Source organism: Artemia franciscana, chromosome 21 (genome assembly GCF_032884065.1).
Source record: "Artemia franciscana chromosome 21, ASM3288406v1, whole genome shotgun sequence".
NCBI classification, from domain to species: domain Eukaryota; kingdom Metazoa; phylum Arthropoda; class Branchiopoda; order Anostraca; family Artemiidae; genus Artemia; species Artemia franciscana.
Genome location: NC_088883.1, coordinates 12330509 through 12343707, shown reverse-complemented (window position 1 = coordinate 12343707; position 13199 = coordinate 12330509). Strand labels below are relative to the sequence as shown.

The 13199-nt window shown below is 33.9% G+C and overlaps 1 protein-coding gene across 2 annotated transcripts in view; it reads right to left on the bottom strand.

The window, feature by feature from the left end:
* Positions 1 to 5857: 5857 nt before the first annotated feature.
* LOC136040532 (tyrosine-protein kinase transmembrane receptor Ror2-like) overlaps positions 5858 to 13199 on the bottom strand; it is a 141896-nt gene continuing 134554 nt past the window's right edge. The window contains exon 11 of one of the 2 annotated variants that reach the window (XM_065724716.1): positions 5858 to 7094. In XM_065724716.1, the coding sequence (XP_065580788.1) occupies positions 6274 to 7094 (821 nt within the window). In that variant the 3' untranslated portion in view covers positions 5858 to 6273. The remainder of the gene's footprint in view (positions 7095 to 13199) is intronic. The other variant, XM_065724715.1, reaches the window with a different exon arrangement.

Below are 13199 nucleotides of genomic sequence, written 5' to 3'. Positions count from 1 at the left end.
TATCAGAGGAAAACGGACCAGGAAGCTTCAATACCCGTTTTACTTATAATATACCCAACATACTATGGGAGGTTTATTCTTAAATACATTTTCGATTGTTTATTGAATTTTTTAGAATGTCTAACAGAATTTAAAATCTAGTTCCAGTCTTTTTCGATCTGCCATAAAATATGTTTTTTGTATCATGAAATGCCAAGAATATCAAAATAAATGGAATATTTGTTCCCCGGGCCCATCTGAGGTCTTCCTGTGATTCTTCTTTCGTTCTTTTCAAAATCATGACAATTTTAGGGTTATGTCACATTTGTGGCAGTGTTGTCACGTCGAACCGTGAAAACAAGTGAGAAAAGCTAATTATTTAAATTCCACAATGCTTTCTGTCCGTAAGAAGTCAAATACTAGCCATATTCATCAGTAAAGACAAACTAAACTTTCAAAGGATAGCTTTGAAAAATCGATGAAACTTACTTAGTTTTGGGGGATACGCTACAAAAGTAGGATTGAATGTCATATGTCATAATGTCAAAATGTCATATCATTCGCTGCAACCGAGCTGTTAACGGGGATTTGTAGTAAAGGTTGTTCAAGTACAAAAGTTACAATCACCGTTCTACAATAATAAATACATTCTAGAAAACATAAAATTGAAAAACATTTAATGACAGTAGAAATGGATATAAATACAGAGCAAGAGATCAGAAATACAAACACAACAAAGCTGTAGAAAACAACCAATTGAAGTAAAATCCTTCATGTTCTCACTCTTGATAAAATAACTGTGTAATTAGGCAGAGGTTAGTTATACCCTCCACTTGAATAGCATAATTTTCTTTAATATACATCCGAAGCATTCTTAATAATACGTACTTGACCAAAATTCGTGTCAGAAAGAAAACGGTATTTTGCCATTACGCGCAAGTATGAATTTAAAAAAAAAACTTTGATGACAAAAGAAATGAATATAAATATAGAGCAAGAGATCAGAACTACAAACATACTAAAGCTACACAAAAAAGAAAAGACAAACGGTTTTGAAAAATTTTCGTTTTCAAATTTTAATGCGAGGAGGCCAGGCTACTCCAAAAACGAAAATCTGGGCAGTCATATTTAACAGAACGATCAGCGTTTTTGAACTTTCTGCGCATGCGCAAAGTCATCTGACATATTGTCAAGATGGAAACCAAATGGTGTATGCAGCAATTTTTGCTAATACGACTCATTATTCAACAGCACATTGAAATTGTTACAGATTTTTCTTACTCAATTTAAAAAAAAAGTCTCTATAAAAAGCTTATTCTCCAGCAAAATTACGAAATTTTGTTCCGTTTTGATTAGGCATGACGGTATAGGCTACAATTTGGAAGAAAAAATAGTTGGACCATTTGTAACGTAAATATGTATGTACATTACAATGTGTTGCACTGTCTGTACATGTGTATGTTCATTACAAAAGTTTGGCAAAATTCTCAAAAAAATCACAAAAATAAGATATACTGCAAAATCGAAGTAAATTTTTCGAGAATATCAATATTCTACCCCTTTTAGCCCTATTAGTGAATTTAATTCCACGATTCGCATTGATTAGAAATAATAACAATCTTTCACAAATGACTTTCTCTGCTTAAAAGAATTGATAATAATGGGGATAGTCTTCATTTTTTACTGCCATTCAAATACATATCTTATACAGCACGGATGACTACGTTTAGAAAGTTAACAGTCAGGTTAGGTTCTTGTTGGCTGAAAGGATAGATGTCTTCGAGACTGAGAATTAAGACTGCTTTAAAGACTGAGTATTGTCTAGACCAGTCTAAGTGGATACGTATAACCTCAAAAAGATATTCAAGCATTATTGGGACTAATTTAGGCTGTATAAATATATTTTAAAAGAAAATAAATATATTCTGGAACAAATTTCGACTAGCACCTCGGTTATTCCCAGCTAGACTATTAAATTGTTCTGTTTCTAAATCTCTTTTTGTCACTTAAAAGTAGACATTAGTTGTAGAAATAATCTGTCTCTGACTACATTTAAATTTTCCAGATTAAAATATACTCAGGTTTTTCTGGTAAGAAATTTTTTCTTTTTAGCTTTCCAAGGAGAGCCTTATTCTGCCCAGAAAAAATATACAATTTACTTTCTATAATCATTGAATGTACAATTTTCCAAAAAGTTCATCAGTTATGAAGGGAAGGAGTGGAAGATTTAGGTTTCAAAAACATAGTTATGGTTTTCAGCCTTTTGAGTGTGTTTGCTTTACTTTCTTTCTTTAAATCCTTAAATGCGCAAATAAGAAAGACATAACTTTAAAGGAAAGTTCTCTTTTAAAGGATGGTGGAAGAGGGTTTGATTAAAATATGTAAAAATTTAACGAAGATTTGACTAGGTGAAACAAAGGTAGCGCTGCCATGAAGACATGTTTTTATGGTAACTGAAGGGTTAATGAGTTGATTGATTGAAAATAAATTTGATTGCCAAAAGATAGCTAGGCCAGGTTTTACGGATGAAGATCCACAGATTGCCAAAGCTTGTGATTTTTGACCATCCATCTTGGGCCAAACGAAGGGCAGCTTACCCCGACTGGAGAGAAAGACATAATAAGAAAAGCCTGAATGAAATTGGATTTTCACAGGATGGGGTAAAGAATGAAGCCTTGAATAGATCGTGGCGGAGGAGGAGATTCAGCAGCTGTGTCGGCCTTAGTTTGATGCTGTAGTGAGCTGTTACTAGTAGTAGTCGTTTTGTAACAATTTGTTCCTTATACGTTAACGTAGTATCTTACTATTCAGCAATTTGGAAAGGGCGTGTTGCGACAAATTTTATGCATAACTCGTTCCCAGAATGTACTATATTTTCCTTCCGTAGAGTTTTGGGTTTAAAACCAGAAAATTCTTAAATTAAGCCGTTATCTTAAGCCCGGTTTTCAGTCGAGGTTTTAAAAACAGTCGACAGGAAATCTAATTTTCTCGTAAAGTTTTGAAGAAGTATTTTTTGTACCATTTGAATGGTCGGTAGGATTTTAGTTTTTTTTATTAATCGCTAAATCAGAACAGAGCTTTAATCTTTTCTAGACAGAAGGTGCCTAAGTCTTCTTTGTATAGCTCTTCATTATTTTTAGCACTTAAATAAAAAAAGGAAAATACACCCATTTAACATTATTCAATAATATTTTCAAATTCTAAAAAGTAAGTAAATTTAGATTGTCTGGGTAAAATATGATCGAAAAACAAAAAGATAGGGCCAAAACAATCCCGTTTTCAGAAACTTCATACCGGCAATAAATGAAACAAAAACGCCAAAGAATGAGCAACAAAAATACGCTAACCAGGAATGAAAAAAAAAGTAGACGAAAAGGATTTTCCGTTCGTCAGGCAGGACTTTAAATTAAAATCCAAGTTTATAGCGTACGTCTGATGCGGTGATAGGCAGTGCTTTCACTATCCCTGATTTCAATTTCCTATAAACTACAAAAATAACTGAATTTACTGTATTAAATCGTGATCGATGTATCACACTACTTAAACTAAAAAAAGCACTAAATACAGAAAACTAAAATAACATTAAAAACACAAAGCAAAAAACTGAGTATTCTGAGTCGAACAGATCATAATAAAGGAGAAATTCGACGTTCTGCCACCAAAAGGTCACAACTAATAATTTACGAGTCTCAAACAAGAGCGGAAATAAGTTTTGTTTTTATATGTTCTTTTGTAACAAATGTAACATGTATAAAATCTCGGTGTTCACGTGTTTTTTTTTTTTTTACTTTATCCCAGCGTATAATACATCAAATTAAGTCAGGTAGTAAACTCCGTTTTTGGTATTTTATATTGGAAAATGATTTGTTGGTATTTCCATTTAAAAATAAATTGAACCCCCCCTAGATTTTGAAAATATATTTTGCCTATCTTTCTGCTAAAAACCTAGGGGTAGAGGGCGCTGATTCACGAAAATATACACGAGACAAAATGTGTTTTTTAAAATCTAGTGGAGGTAATTTTGTCTTTTTTTTAATTTTTTAAAGTTTCTTTTTTAATAAAAACACTGAAAAAAAAAAATGTATTTTTCAGAACCTAGGGAGATCAATTTTCTTGTTCATTATTTAATATAAATTTCAGTGATCAACCGAATTTTCTGGTTTTGTTCTGCTGTACAATACATCAAATTAATTCGGATAGTATTTGAGCTAAGGGTATGGACATTTTGTCCTAATTAGGAATGGTGATGGCATGATGTGCGTCTGCAACTGATTAATGCAGATCAATTAGTGGAGTCCTAGTGACACTGTATCTTATTTCAGAAAAAAGTTCAGTTACGGCCTTTACGTTGCACGACGTCGAAAAAAAAACTTTTCAACATATACCACAAAAAGAACAGGAAAATAACTAATGCAACAATCCCAACGAAATAAAACATAATGGAAGTAAGGGGACACGTTGAAGTTAAAAACAACTAAATTGACATAATAGACAGACTTTCGTGTTGGGTTGTAATTTAAACTTACTTTTTTTTTAAGGATACTATACAGGTGGTTACAGACTTAGCAATAAATGCAACACATTGACCGTAGTTTTGTCTAAGTAAATGAAGACCAAGAAACTACGTAACGGTGTGAAAATCATAAATATTAAAAAAAAGACATTTCAAAACATAAAGTTTAAAGTTCAATGCATCATAAAAGCACTGAGAGCAAACCTTGTTAAAATTACGAAATCGTTGCTTTGGAATGATTTTAAATAAATTTTTGATGACGAAACGGGGGGAGGGGAAAAGTAGGGGTAGTTTTCTGATAGTATTGGTCTGAAGGACCGCATCCATAGAAGAATTGCAAAGAAGTGGCACAAAATAACCTTTTCTCGTTATTTCAGAAGAAATAACCAGATACTACCACCCCCAAATTTCTGCTGAATTGTTTTTATGATTATTCCAAAAATTTAATAGCCCCTCATCTTTTATTAAAAACTTTCCTGTACACCAATGACATGTGAGACTGTTTGGGTGAAATGGGAAAACTTTTCGAAAAAGCTGCGTATTAGGGTTGCCAAAATCTTTGAAAAAAGTCCTAAAGTTGGCTAAAAATTTTACCTCCAGTTGAAATCAGTTAATTAAATGCATATAGACACATGTAATTTATAATCAATTCGTCAAGGACGCCTCACTCAGATAGTTTATTTAACTCAAGACGAACATTTGTCCCCTTATGGCATGGATTTGGCAATATTTTAGATATCTGATTTGTAAATTTTTAATGGAAATCATCTTATTTTACGACAAATTTTGCAAAAAGATGAATTTAGATGCTGACTAAGATAAATAAAATAAAATTAGATTTGCAATAGAATAAAAATCCTTTCACTGTGGAATAGCACGAGTCATGTCTAATATGAGTCTTTTCTAACAGTCACGTTACATGACTGTTAGAAAAGACAAAAGAACATACAAAAAGCACTTAAAATACAAAATGAATTACATAGATTAGGCACATATTATTTTTATAAAACTAGCCTATTGCATATACCACATGTTTTGACAAAAAGATCCATTCGACTAGTTTATAAGACCTTTCTTACTATTTCATTTAAAATTTTCCTTTACGTCATGAATTTGAAAAATTGATTGTTTAATGTACGCACTAAAATATTATTTGTTGATTAAGTTTCTTTTAAAGATTATAAAATATATAATCAAAAATATATTACATTGAAAATTGAAAAGAAGAAAAATATATATATATATATATATATATATATATATATATATATATATATATATATATATATATATATATATATATATATATGTATATATATATTATATATATATATATATATATATATATATATATATATATATATATATATATATATATATATATATATATTCCACAATTGATACCCCCTTGAATTCTTGTAATAATTTCGTCAACAAATTCCCAACATTCCAGTTCCTCGCATGTTCTACTATTCCGACAAATCCCCCCCCCCCACCAAAGATGGAATCAATTCCTTCAAGTGTACACGAAAATAAATATTAAATTTTGACTAAACATGACACCCAGTTAATTGGTTATATTCTCAAACAATTTAATTCCAGTCTTGTTTTTTTTTATCCAACCCTCAGGCTCTTTTTGGGAAAAAAATCTTTGTATTTTAAATATGTGCCTGCTTATTCCGTTTTTTCTTTCATTTTTTTCGATATATAATGTTTTATTAGATCCACCACGATAAGCAACATTCAATATTAGTAAACAAAGCGTAAAAACTCAGGCAATTTCATATATGTGCAGGTGATGTGGTGCCATCTCTTTTCAAAGTTAGACACCTCTCAAATTCCCTTTCCAACTGAACAAGGGTACCATAAAGTTCTGGAAAAGTTGGCCTCTCAGTTGGCTCAATCCTCCAGCACTGTTTCATTAATTCAAACACAGAGGGTGGTCCATATTGAGGCTTTTGTAACGAATTCCCATCCTGTAAAAATCGGACAACCTCCTCATGGGTCATACCATAATAAGGTTGAACTGCGAATGAATATATTTCCCAGAGACATACACCAAAAGCCCAAACATCAGACTCCGTTGTGTACCTATTATAAAGTAAACTCTCTAATGGCATCCATCTTACTGGTATTGCATCATTATCATTACCTTTATAATAGGGTTGCATGTATAGTTTCTGTGATAGTCCAAAATCAGCAATTTTTACAATATGCACATCACTAACTAAACAATTTCTTGTTGCTAAATCTCTATGAACAAAACCTCTTTCTGAGAGGTACACCATGCCAGAGGCAATTTGACGAGAGATACGCGTTAAATCAACCACGCTTAATCGAATTTCACTTAGTCCTGGATTCGAATTATACACTATATAATTATTCGGAGAATGCGAACGAAGATATTCATTTAAATCTCCACAGGCCATATACTCAAAGAGGAGACACATTGGTTTTCCAATAGCACAAACACCAAGGAGTTTCACGATATGAGGGTGGTCAAATTCTGCTAATATGCATGCTTCTCGTTCAAAATCCGAGCGTAAATCTTCTGTTGCTTCTTCTTTGAGCATCTTTACAGCAATCAATGAGAATTCCTCACCTATAAGAAATCAATAGATTAAATTGAGAATACAAAGAAATAATATATGGATATCAATAGCGAGTTGGATCCATCTCTAACCACAATTTCTGAATATTTTCTTGGCAGAGTACAAAACGACAAGAAAGCAAATACTGCGAGCTTCATTGTTCTAAACACAACACTTAAAATCAAAGAGGGCGCTGGTGTGCTTAATTAATGTAATTGAATCAAATCCAATTCCTATATACTCTGTCAAGAACCCTGGGACTAGCTCAGCTGAAATGACGCCGATTAGTTTTTGTTAAGATTGTAACGAACCAAGTTCGACGTAAATGATATTTGCGACTATTGCAGGAAATAATTTTCTCCACTCGAAATGATATAGCAAACTATAAAGGTGGATAATTGAAGCAGCAAGTGAGGGTATACTATTGCACTCTACACAATTCCTGAAAAGCATACCACTCAGGATAAGATAAGATAATATTAATTTCAAAAAGTTTGTCAAAGGTTCTTATATGAGATATGAGATATACATTTATTAAGAAAAGAAAACAAACATTATTCGCCATTCGCCTGCCAAGAAAGGCAATAAGCTTGTAAGAGCAAGCGAGGTTATCACCCTCAGCTAATTAAAACCACATTCATATCACGCTATTCAATACAAAAGAAACTCAACTGATGAAGGAAGAAAGGAAAAAAAGAGAAAGAGGAAAAAGACAAGAAGAAGACAGAAAAAAAAATAACAGAAAAAATATTAACAGCAGGTAAATCAGGGAAATGCCTTGAATAGAATGACAACCTGGAACGGGCCTTACATCAAAATTATTCACGAGATAAAAGAAACTTCTTTACCCGTGACTTGAAAGCCGGAAGACTAGGCACATTTTTCACACCCTCGGGCAAAATATTCCAAACAAGGGGACCATAATGGCGAATCACAAAAGATGCCCGAGTAGTACTCCTAAACTCATGGGTTAAGTTATCAGCTTTTCTTGTATTATGATCATGACGGTCTCTATTGAAAGTAAAAAGATTTTCAAAAGCAGGGGTGAGCAGGCGATTCAAGTATTTATACGAGAAAATCGCAACTTGGTAATCACGAATTTGGGATACATCCATTAACTTATTCTTTTTAAAATGCTCATGAGCAGGAACATCATCAGAATCATAAAATTCCGATAATAATTTTACAGCTCTATTCTGAAGTTTTTGTACTCTTTTGAAACATGTTACAAAATTACTTGCCCATATAGAGCATCCGTACCTAATATATGGACAAAACATTGGAAAATAAATCATTTTTAGAATCTTTTCTGGGACTAGATTTTTAATTCTTCGCATCACCCCAAGACCTCTGCTTAATTTTTCAGCTATAGCATTTGAATGGTTTTTCCACGACAGGTTTTCATCAATTAAAAACCCCAAATATTTTGTTGTTGCTACTCTTTTTATCACATTTCCTCGAACCATAATTTGATCATTGCCAACACTTGACGAAAGTCTAGAGAATATCATGAAAAAAGTTTTAGAAAAGTTTAGGGTTAACAAATTTTGTTGAGAAAAAAGTTAGAACTTCAGAGACACCATTATGAATTTTATTATACAAAACATCAAGCGAAGGCGCAGCTAGAAAGAGCAAAGTGTCATCTGCAAATAGGATAACACCAGCCTCCGACAGGTAATGCTTCATTCGATCAATAAAAATGATGAAAAGGAGGGGTCCCAGGATTGACCCTTGTGGGACCCCGCACTCTATTTTCTTTTTGAAGATAAAAATGATCCATTCTGTACTATCTGATACCGGTCGTGTAGATATGATGAAAACCACTCAAGGCTTGAACCCCTCACCCCAATCGAGGCAAGAACTTGAATAAGCCCTGGGTGGTCCACCGTATCGAACGCTTTTCTCATATCCAAAAACACAGCTGCAGGTATAAGACCAGCTTCAAACGCATCATTAATCCAATCAACCAATTTCAGAACTGCCATATCCGTAGATAGCCCTTTTCTGAACCCAAATTGGTTTTCCATTAGAATTTTATTCTTTTCAATATAATAACTTAACTGGGCATGTACAGCTTTCTCATATAACTTAGAGAAAAATGGGAGAATAGATATAGGTCTTCGATTCGATGGGTCATCTTTTTTCCCTCCTTTATGAGGAGGAACCACTCTTGCAATTTTTAGTGCTTGCGGGAAGACTCCATGATCCAGAGAAAGGTTGATGAGATGCGTAAAGACAGGTAAGACACTCGTTTTTGCGGCTTTTATGAGTTTCAGCAAAAACTCATCCATCCCACTAGAACTCGACTTCATCGTAGCCAGGAATTGTGCCACTTCCCGTTCCAAACATCTTGCAAATTCAAAGGAATTCTCACTAGCAGGCTGTCTTTCAAAAACAGATCCAAAACTCACAAATGTGCATAAGCTAGCCCGCGCTTGATCGCAAAGTCTTTTTCCTTCATTTGCAAAATAATCACACAGAAATTCAGATATGTGTTGAGAATCAGTAAGACGACCTTCCGTCCTCTCCATGGCTCTCACCTCCTCCCTACTGTGAAAATTACCCAAAAGTTTATTTATTGTTTTCCATGTATTTTTCATATTCCCTTGATTTTCATGAAATTCATTTTGGAAATGAAGTTTCTGAGCTTTCCGTTTTACTGAATTTAAAATATTCCGAAACTTTTTGAATTTTATAAAATTATCATTTGGACGATCCTTTAAATAATTCACATAAAGTTGGTTTTTCTGCTTTATTGAAACTAGAATGGCTTTTGTTATCCATGGTTTCTTAGGAAAATTTCTATTAGGGTTGATTCTTCGTAAGGGACATGTTTCATTCATTACATTAGTCACTATCTCACTGAAGAGATCATATGCTGCATTTGGACACTTTTCCTCTATTACACGCGAAAAATTCGTTTCATCCATCTTTTTTGCAAAACTGTTTAGGTTTTTACTTTTCATTTCACGGTAAAACGATGCCCTTGCACACCGTCTATTTTCCTTTGACTGATTCAGCTTTATTTTACTTACTATAACAAGGTGATCCGACCCGTCGGACACAACCACATCTGCTTGGGATCTTTCAAGTAATCCACCATTAACGAAGAAATTATCAATTAAGGTGGCCGAAAGATGCAAAATCCGAGTTGGAATAGTTACAAGAGGAAAACTATCATGTGACACCATCATATTAACAAAATCTGAGCTATTCGCTTTTTTTTAGTAAATCAATATTAAAATCTCCCATCATAAATTTATTTTTATTTTCATTGTTAATTTTATCTAATAACAATTCAAATTCATCAATAAAAAAACTAATATCATATGACGGATTTTTATAAATTAACCCCAAAATCAAATTTTTTTCCCTTCATTTTTTATTTCGATGAAAAGGGTTTCGATCCTACCTTCCAGCCACAGGGAGAGGTCATCCCTAACCCAATATTGAGTACCTTCATTTATCAAAATACATAGACCGCCCCGCTCCATGGTTGTCCGTTCTCTTCGCTCGCAAACATATCCCGGAAAGGAAATTTTTATTTCTTTTTATTATCTATCTTATTTTTTATTTTATTATCTTAAGAAACCTTGACAGAAGGCAGTGGCTTTGATTAAACATAAATATGCATTTTTGAGTTATCCCGCGAAATTTGCGGACAAGATAAACATGGATTGTTGGTTTCCGAACTAAGTTTTAGCATTTGAGTCATGCATTTTTGAGTCATCCCGTAAAATGCGCGGACAAGATAAACATGGATTCTTTGTTGCCGAACTAAGTTTTAGCATTTGAGTCATGCATTTTTGAGTCATCCCGTAAAATGCACGGACAAGATAAACATGGATTCTTTGTTGCCGAACTAAGTTTTAGCATTTGAGTCATCCCGTAAAATGCGCGGACAAGATAAACATGGATTCTTTGTTTCCGGAATAACTGTTAGCATTTGAGTCGTGCATTTTTGAGTCATCCCGTAAAATGCGCGGACAAGATAAACATGGATTCTTTGTTTCCGAACTAAGTGTTCGCATTTGAGTCATCCCGTAAAATGCGCGGACAAGATAAACATAGATTATTTGTTTCCGGAATAACTGTTAGCATTTGAGTCCTGCATTTTTGAGTCATCCCGTAAAATGCGCGGATAAGATAAACATGGATTCTTTGTTGCCGAACTAAGTTTTAGCATTTGAGTCATGCATTTTTGAGTCATCCCATAAAATGCGCGGACAAGATAAACATGGATTCTTTGTTTCCGAACTAAGTGTTAGCATTTGAGTCATGCATTTTTGAGTCATCCCGTAAAATGCGCGGACAAGATAAACATGGATTCTTTGTTTCCGGAATAACTGTTAGCATTTGAGTCATGCATTTTTGAGTCATCCCGTAAAATGCGAGGACAAGATAAACATGGATTCTTTGTTTCCGAACTAAGTGTTCGCATTTGAGTCATCCCGTAAAATGCGCGGACAAGATAAACATAGATTATTTGTTTCCGAACTAAGTGTTAGCATTTGAGTCATGCATTTTTGAGTCATCCCGCGAAATTTGCGGACAAGATAAACATGGATTGTTTGTTTCCGAACTAAGTGTTAGCTTTTGAGTCATGCATTTTTTAGTCATCCCGTAAAATGCGCGGACAAGATAAACATGGATTCTTTGTTTCCGGACTAAGTGCTAACTTTTGAGTCATGAATTAAGTGTTAGCTTTCGAGCCATACATTTTTTTTAGTCATCCCGTGAAATTCTCGGACAAGATAAACACGGATCCTTTGTTTCCGAAATAAGTTCTAGCTTGTGAGTCATGAGTCAATTCCTAAGGGTTGTTACATTCCAAGGATTTATAAATAAAGATGAGAAAGAAAGTTGAGGAGCAAAAAAAAAATTTAAGCAACAAATGAATGAATGCAATAATAAGTGCATTAACCGAGTGAAAAAGAAGAACATTAGTGAAGGTAAAATGTTTGGAATAACAAAGCAAAACAGTAAAAGGAAATCAAAGACAGGTGGGTCATAAATGGGAAAAGAAGATATTCAGGAGGAGCAGACCTAAAGAGCGAGGCCAAAGTGATAGCGCAATCACTTTGAGCATTTCCAGCGTTTTCAAATGACGTATTCTTGTCGTGCTGCATTCATTTTGTCATGTCTTATTGCAAATTCAGTGACGGTGTCGTTACCTAAACCAATACGCTTTTCCTTGTGACATACCATCTCCCTCTTGAGGGCCTTCCCTAAACCCGCACTGCAGATTTTGCCATACACTGACGAGACCCTTACTTATCGTTCTAGGTTCCACGACCACATTGCCCGAACCGTACTCAGTAGAGTATGCTTGAAAAAAAGTTGTTTAAACTCACGGCAAAACACCAATACTGAAACGTAACAACAGATAGCAATACTTTGACAAACAACTTAAGGAGTGTCTTGAAATCATTGTTTGTCTTGAAAACATGTTTTTTTCTATTTTGGCAAATAAACCATCTCACCAAAATATAAAAACAAATTTCCTCGAGCTTGTTTGTTTAAAAAAATGACAAAATAGCTAAACCATCGAGAAAGATTTTCATTTGTAGAATAGAACTATTTGACACATTTCTCTGAAACTTATAACTGAAAATGACAGATTTTAAATTTGAATGGGAATACATTTAAAAAAAATATGGTGATCAAACTGAGTTTCCATTTAGAAGGTGTAGTTTCTTAGAAAAACTAATTGGACAGAATCATGTAGAAAAACTTCTTAACTGTCGGGATTCAATATTGGGTATAATATACACTACGAGCAATTTGCACAAGAAACTTTTGTAAAGCTTAGAAAAGAAAGTAATTGGTCGCCACCTCAAGTAGGTCTGAAGCTGACAGACGTTGCGTCTGTTGAGTCTAACAAATACAAAAAAGAAAAAAGTGAAATCACATACTTACGGTCACATAGGCAATTTTACAACAAATTTGGGAATGAGCGTTCTCAGCTGGTTGACAAAAGAGGGACTCTGGGGTACGAACCTTGATGTTAAAAAGAATCCTCTCTGTTCTAGGAAAAGTTGTTCCTGAATTCCTTTTTTGGCTATTGTAGACATATTACATGGAAAGAATACTCGATTGCCCCCCCCCCTTTCCGT